Raw genomic sequence first — 7,365 nt, forward strand, 5'->3', positions numbered from 1 at the left:
CTGGCCTCCTTCCCAGTAGCCTGAGGATCCCGGCACACCTGCCCGTTAGGCGACACCCCCACCCACTGATGGAAGTAGTATAGGGTGATGTGGGCCCACTCCTGGAAAGGGAACACGGGTGGGTGGCGGTCCCTGCACCCTGGGCCCCTAGGGAGGGCAGCTGGGAAGACACAGCATCGGCTCAACCGCCCTGGTCACCCTGCCCGCCCTGTGAGTGATCACAGCTCCCCAGCCACTTCCAAGAGTGTGTTTATAAAAAAACAGCAATGGAGTACAATGCTGACCCCACAGAGTCCTCCAGGCCAGCAGGAGCAGCAGGCCCCAATTCCCGGCTCCCTGTGGCCCAGGGTGCGTGAGTCTGGGACTCCCGGCCCTCCAGGCCCCTCCTCTCCCTGAGAGCCTGATGCAGCTTGTGGGCTGGACCCTGGAGCCCAGCTGCATCCTGGTGGGTCCCAGGCAGTTGAGCAGAGGGCTCGGACGGTGTGTGTCGGGCCTCGGGATCCTCCCATCTGCTCCTGGGCCATCGGGGGCCTTGTGGCTCAGCCCACCTGCGGGCACAGCCGCAGGCCTCATCCTCACCATCCCAGCTCCCAGAGGCGCCGTGGGCACAAGTCCCTGCCCTCGAGCCTGGGGAGGGTCCAGCTGAGCCCCCTGCAGGGGATGCCAGGGGCCCGTGTCTGAGGCCAGTGACAGAAGCTTCCTGCTTCCTGGGCTGAGTGAGAGCCAGGGGAGCCGGACAGAGTGGTATTTGGAAGCCTGGGGGACCTCTGCCCATCCTCCAGCCATCGGCTTCCACCTGCCCTCCCCAGGTCCTGCCCTGCTGTGGTCTGGGCTACTGGGCCAGCTGCACGCCAGGCCCCGCAGTGGCCCCATTCTCCTGGGGGGTCTTGGAGATGTGCAGGAAGGTGGTCCTCATGGCCCGGTGGCAGGTGTCCACGAGTGCAGGGACGTCTGCCACAGTGAGGCCGCTGGTGGGGATGGCTTCCAGCACCTGCACTGTGACTGTTCCTGTGGGGGAAGCAACAGACCTCAGTGGCCTGTGGGGAGCTGGGGCCCACCTCAGCCTGCTGCCCTGGCCTCGCCTCTCCCCAGCCCCCCACAGCCCCTCCCTGAGAAGCCCCTGAGGCCGGGCTCTTCCCCTGGACTCCCTAGCCGTGGTGGGTTATTTTAATTGCGGTAACGTTGCTGCAGTGAAACCCATGGCTGCCTGGCCTTCACGCCGCAGTTTCGACAAGTCTGCGCTCCCCTGTTACTGCCCCCAGAAAGCCCCACTTCCTGATCAGCCCCTACCTCACTGCCTGGCCTCTGCCCTCCATACGGGGCGAGGGGCTAGGGGAGAGATGGAGCTGGGTTCCCCCACTGCTCTCCAACTTTGACCCCACTGTCCCATCTGGGCACCAGGTGCCCATGTTCTGGGAACTGGCTGGAAGGGGCAGAGGCCACGAGGCCCGCGGCCTGTGCCCCTGGGCTGCCTGGGTTCCATCTACCCCATGTGGGCATCAGCCTGGATGCATGGGCTCAGAGGCCACCCTCCAGCCCTGAAGGAGGCCGCCTCAAGGCCCCCAAGCTGGGTGTGAAGTCGGGCACCCAGCCTACCCTCTTGGAGCCTCAGTTTCCTCATCTGAAAAATGGGCCCAGCACCACCCATCTCACAGGGCCAGGAGGCCATGACGCCCACGGCTGGGACTCCAGCCTGAATCACTCATTTGCCACATGGTCACCGTGTGGCCGTGCCACGGGTGCCACCCGGAAATGGGAACGATGAGGGGCCCGGGGCTCTGTGACCATAGGGTCAGGCGGGGCCTACACCCCAGGTGCACACATGTGGGGGTACCTGAAGTGAAGAACTTCTTCTTGGTGTTGTAGAAGGAGGAGAAGGAGGAGTACACCACGGGGACGATGGGCACCTGCGGGCACGGAGACGCACGGCTGAGGCAGCCCTGGGGACAGGCTGGGCACACCCCAGGCTGCATATGGTTGGGGAGCCCTGTCCTGCGGCCCACCCACCCCTGCCTTCGCTGCTGCCATGGGTCCTTGTGGCTGTCCTGCCCCTGGGACCTGGGATACCTGTCCTGCTCTGGTTGGCCCAAAGTTCCATCAGCTCATCCTGCAAATCTTGTACTCATCTCCTCTAGGAAGCCCTCCTGAGCTAGCACTTGTTTGTCTGGTTCACACCTGTCCCCATACTGGGTGTGCAGCTAGCCGGGCACTGGGTGTGCAGCTAGCCGGGCGGCGGGGAGAGGTGGGGGCAGGGCCCTATCCCGTTTAGGGGGTTATGGCACTCTTCCCTGCCCACGCCTCCCTCCCAGTCCTCTCCATCTCAGGAAGCCAGCGAGGGAGGCAGCTCTAGCCAGGGGGAGGGGTGGAGCCTGCTGGTGTTCCTGGAAGTCACCAGGGTCAAATCCAAGGGCACTTGGGGGTGATCATTAACCCGAGGCAGCCAGAGAACCTCCAGGGGGCCAGCCGGTAGGCTGGGGACTGGGGGCAGGGACGGAAAAGCCGTGGGTCTCCTGGCTGAAGCTGTGCTGCGGCCACCCCCAGCCACCCCCATCACAGCCGCCAGTCTCCCCTCTCCTCTCCCAGAGCCGATCCAGCCCTCACTCTGCCCCTAAAGGGAAGTGACGTCAGTCCCAGGCTGGGCAGGTGTGCCCTGCACCTGGGCAGGGCTGGGATCACAGCCCAAGGATGCCCGCCCAGCCCGGCGCCTCCGGGGCTCCCCAGCCTCATAGCCTTAGCTGGGAGCCTCCGGAAGGAGGGCCCCCTCCCCACCACCTTGCACAGGGCCAGGCACCGGGGGCCACTAGTGGCCAGTGTGAGGGAAGGAGCTGAGACCCCTGCCCTGAGTGAGAACCCACCCAGGTGGGTAAAAGCTCCTTCTCCTGACGCAACCCTTCCCAGCACAGCGGGAGAGGCAGGACAGGTGCTGGGGGATGGCTACACCCTGGCCTCTCCCAGACACCCCAGGACGCACTGCACCCCTGGAGGCTGGGGACCAGGAAGTCCAGAGTCTGCAAGCGCTGCTCACAATGAGCTCCACCCACCCCGAGCTCTGGCCCGACCCGACGCTACACCTAAAGCCTGGCTTCTCCAGACCCACTGCCCATGCCCTGAAGCCCACCCCAGCCAGGCAGAAGCCCAGAATGAGCCTCTTGAGAGCTTGCCAGGCAGAGGCCAGCGGCCTGGCTCCCCACCCCTCTACCTGCCCAGCCTCACAGGCCAAGCACTGAGTGCCCACCAAGGGCAGCTGGTCACTCTGGGCTCTGTGTGGGCGAAAGGCCCAAGGGGGCCGGTCAGGGGGCAAGTGTGGGAAGGGGCAAGGAGGCCCTGTCCCCAACTCAGTGGGAGGAGTCCCTTGCATGCCAAGGGTCCTCATCTTGGCTGGGTGGTCACCTCCTGCCTTAAGCCAGCCTGACCCCGCCTCCCCAGCCTGCACCCACCCCGGGAGGGCTGGGCTCGGCCTACCTGTGCCTGGACCGCCAGGTAGAAGGCACCCTTCTTAAAAGGCAGCAGGTCCCCATTGTCGTTGCGAGTACCCTCGGGGTAGATCCACACTTTGAGCTGCAGGGAGAGAAGAGCCTGGGCTGACCTCACGCCCAGGCCGCCCCAGAAAGGCCACGCCCCCTCGCCTCCTAAGAAGCCCCACTTCGCAAAGCAGCTGGCGTGGGACCCCACCTGCAGAGCATGGATGATGTGGGGGTCTTGTTTTTTCTGACAAAACCAAGTCACACGCTGGCCCCTGCCTGGCCCTGCCCAGGCCCCACCCCAACCCCGCCCGGCCCCGGCCCCGGCCCCGGCCCTGCGCACTCACGTTCTCCCTGACCATGCCCTCGCCCAGGTCGGCCATCACCGTCATGGCAGTGCTGGAGCGCTGCCGGTTGATGAAGAAGACGCCCCCGAGGTACATGATGAGGCCCACGGGACCCAGGAAGAGCAGCTCCCGCTTGGCGATCTGCACGCAGCGCTCCGGAAGGACCTCCATGAGGCCTGGGAGACAGAGAGACAGAGACAGTGAGAGTGGGGGAGAGAGAGCGTGCGCTGGAAGACAGCTGCTGAGAACCCACAGGCCTGCCTGGCGCCCTGCCTTCTCCCTGGCTACCTGGACGGGTCGTGTGGCCTCCGAGCCTCTGTGTCCGGCCCTGAGGGAGGTACTGAGGCCGAGCTTGCCCAGGCACAGGCAGCCCTGTGTCCTCGTCCCCGGGACCCAGCCCCAGCCCCACAGAGCCCCAGCTCAGCAGGCCCCACTCAAACCCCAGAAGCCGCCCTGGAGGCCCGGCCTACCCATCATGTCCAGGATGCTCTGGTGGTTGGAGACGATGACGCAGGGCCGGGCCTCCTGCAGCCTGTGCTGGTCCCGCACCTCGAAGCGGAGCCCGTAAAAGTACTTGAAGCTTCGCACGAACCAGCTGATGATGCTGCAGGGGAGGCCACCGTGAACACGGGTCCCGCAGATCCCGCAGATCCCGCAGATCCCGCGGCCAAGGTGGGGCGCGAAGGCCTGGGGGTGGGGTGTGGAGGAGGCTGGGGAGGGGCCCTCCTGGCACGGGGCAGGAGACCGGGAGCCACAGGGGAGGGAGCCCCTGAAGCGGACAGAGTCCCGGGCCCGGCTCACCCACCTGGACGGCTGCCTTGCCTCCGTCTCCCCAGCAACAGGGGAAAACCCAGAGCCTCTGGAACTCGGATGCTAGGAGCGTGGGAAGGCGCCCACTTCCAAATCCACATCCAGGGGCCCGCCTGGCCCTCATCCACCCCACAGGGGACCCAGCCGGAAAGGAACTGGCACTGGCTCTCACGTCCACCATGAAGGACCCACTTCGGGGAGAGCAGCCTCTGCACCCCAGCAGAGGAAACGGGGCCCCACACACCCTGAGGAAGGTCACTGGCCCCTCAAGGCAGGGCCACATCAGGAAGAAAGTGTCAGCGCCAGTGGAGACCTCTGACAGGACCTCCGAAAGGCTCTTCCAGAAAAGAGTCAAAACGGAGAGCCTCTCTCACCCCTACCCTACAGAATCAGGCCGGGTTCTCTTTCCCCATGAAGAGGCGGCGGGGGGCTCAGGGCTTGCCTGAGGTCACACCAGGAGCAGCAGCAGAGCCAGGGTCCGGGCCACCTGAGCCCCGGCCCCAGCAGCCCCCACTCTGGCAGGGGCCCAGCCCACTGGGGGCTGCCCTCGGAGCACCTGCAAATGTGAGGTGGCCTTGTCCAAGCAGCCCATCATGGTTGGGACCAGGGATGTCCAAGGGACACCCAAAGACTCTGACGAGCTCCGAGTGTCCCAAGCCTCTGCCCTGCTGTGCTGCCAGGAAGCTCTGGGCACACCCCAGATAGGGCACCTGCCCATCACAGGGCAGCCGGCGGGGATGGAGCCAGGAGGACAGAGCTCCACTCCGAAGCTCTAGCAGGGGTGGATGGCCAAGGGCAAGGCTGTGCCAGCGCTGACCGGGGGGTTCCCAGTGCTGCTCCCCTCTCCATGCAGACTAGTGCCCCCCACTATTTGATCCCCCAACAGTCCTAAGGGCCCCCCGCTTTGTACAGATGAGTCTGAGTAACTGCCCCAGGCCACAGAGCAGAAATTCAAAGCCGGGGCCTTCTCTCAAAGCCATACTGGTGGGGATTTTTGTTGTTTTAACAGGGTCTTGCTCTGTCACCCAGGCTGGTAGTGCAGCGTCACAATCTCGGCTCACTCCAGCCTTCACCTCCTGGGCTCCTCCCACCTCAGGCTCCTGACTAGCTGGGACCACAGACGTGCGCCACCACACCTGGCTAGTTTTTGTATTTTTGGTAGAGATGGGGTTTCACCATCTCTGGCCAGGCTGGTCTCGAACTCCTTCCTAGGCTCAAGCAATCTGCCCGCCTCGGCCTCCCAAAGTGCTGGGATTACAGGCCTGAGCCAACTCGCCCGGCCTTTAAAAAAAAAATTGTGGTAAAATACACGTAACATAAAATGTATCTCCTTGGCCTTTTCTGGGTGCACAGTTCATGGGCGCTGGGCACACTCAGTGTCCAGCAGCCTCTTCTCCCTCCGTCTCCAGAACTCTCCACCTTCTCTGGCTGACGTCTGTTCCCAAGCGACACAAACCCGTCCCCTCCCCGGCCCTGGCGCTCTGCCCTTCCATGTGTGAGCCCAGGCCTGTGGCAGCACCACCTCGGGCGGATGGGACAATGCTCAGGACCCCGTGTTGCAGATGGGGAAACTGAGTCAAGGGGGGCCTAATGGCTAATTCTGATGATGGGTCCAGCTGTCCGTCCCTGGTCTTGGAAGCCTAGGGCCTCCTCAGATCTGCCCTCCTCAGCCAGCTCTAGATACCTCCTCTCCAGGCCGCGCCGACCACCGTCCCCTCCCACCAAGAAGGTGCACCCGGGCTGGCAGCACCCACGCGCTCATGGGAACTGCAGGGCTGTTTTGCCTCCACGCTCATCTGCACAATCCAGCTTCCCGGACCCCTGTGATGCTCCAAGCAGACGAGGAGGCAAAAGCCGGCAGTTCACCAACAGAAAACACGGAACTGTCTGGTGCTAGCAAGACGGTCGTGTCGCCAATCAAAGAAATGCAAATGGAAACAAGAGTCTGTCCTCATCCTTCCCCCTGGCACAGATTAAAATGCCTGATAACAGGAGGTGCCAACAGGGCGTTGGGAACAGGCCCAGAGGCTGGCAGGAGTGAGGAGTCGCACAGACAAGATGCTTCTGTGGAGGGCAGGTTGGCAGGCCCAGCCAGAGCCCTGAGGAAACCTGGCCCCTCTCCTCGCAGAATCTTCCAGGAATTCGCCCAACGGCTGGAGTGAGAAGTCTGCGGTGCTCAAGTGTGCGCTGAATTAGGAAAACCTGAAAATGCTTAAATGTCCCCCAGTAGGGAGAGAAAAAGTAAATTAGGGTCCATTTCACAGCCAGCTGGGGCACAGGGAAAGAACAGGGCAGGTCCACACTCATCTCCCGTGAAGGGCACGAGTACAATTTCTGGCAGCAGCCAAGACACACCTGCAATTCCAAAGCTAGCTGCCTGCAGAAGGCTCGGGCCACATCTGAAAGGGACATTGGTTCCCTCTGGTAGTGACATCGGCCAGTTCCATCTTTAACTTTTTTATTTTTGAGACAGGGTCTCACTCTGTCACCCAGACTGAAGTGCAGTGGTGTGATCTCAGCTCACTGCAACCTCCCCCTCCCGGGTTCAAGCCATTCTCCTGCCTCAGCCTCCCAAGTAGCTGGGATTACAAGCACAGGCCACCAGGCCTGGCTAGTTTTTGTATTTTTAGTAGAGACAGGGTTTCCCTATGTTAGCCAGGATGGTCTCGATCTCCTGACCTAATGATCCGCCCGCCTTGGCCTCCCAAAGTGCTGGGATTACTGGCGTGAGCCACCGCACCAGGCCA

The 7,365-nt window shown here is 63.2% G+C and overlaps 1 protein-coding gene across 1 annotated transcript in view; it reads right to left on the minus strand.

Annotated features, from left to right (window-relative positions):
• Window positions 1-232: 232 nt before the first annotated feature.
• AGPAT2 (1-acylglycerol-3-phosphate O-acyltransferase 2) overlaps window positions 233-7,365 on the minus strand; it is a 14,300-nt gene continuing 7,167 nt past the window's right edge. Inside the window, exons 2-6 of the mRNA XM_032165703.2 lie at window positions 4,279-4,412; window positions 3,809-3,984; window positions 3,463-3,558; window positions 1,835-1,907; window positions 233-1,008 (exon numbers count right to left, since the gene is read on the minus strand). Of these exons, the coding sequence (XP_032021594.1) occupies window positions 833-1,008; window positions 1,835-1,907; window positions 3,463-3,558; window positions 3,809-3,984; window positions 4,279-4,412 (655 nt within the window). The 3' untranslated portion in view covers window positions 233-832. The remainder of the gene's footprint in view (window positions 1,009-1,834; window positions 1,908-3,462; window positions 3,559-3,808; window positions 3,985-4,278; window positions 4,413-7,365) is intronic.

This window comes from Hylobates moloch, unplaced genomic scaffold (genome assembly GCF_009828535.3).
Source record: "Hylobates moloch isolate HMO894 unplaced genomic scaffold, HMol_V3 SCAFFOLD_10, whole genome shotgun sequence".
Classification (NCBI taxonomy): domain Eukaryota; kingdom Metazoa; phylum Chordata; class Mammalia; order Primates; family Hylobatidae; genus Hylobates; species Hylobates moloch.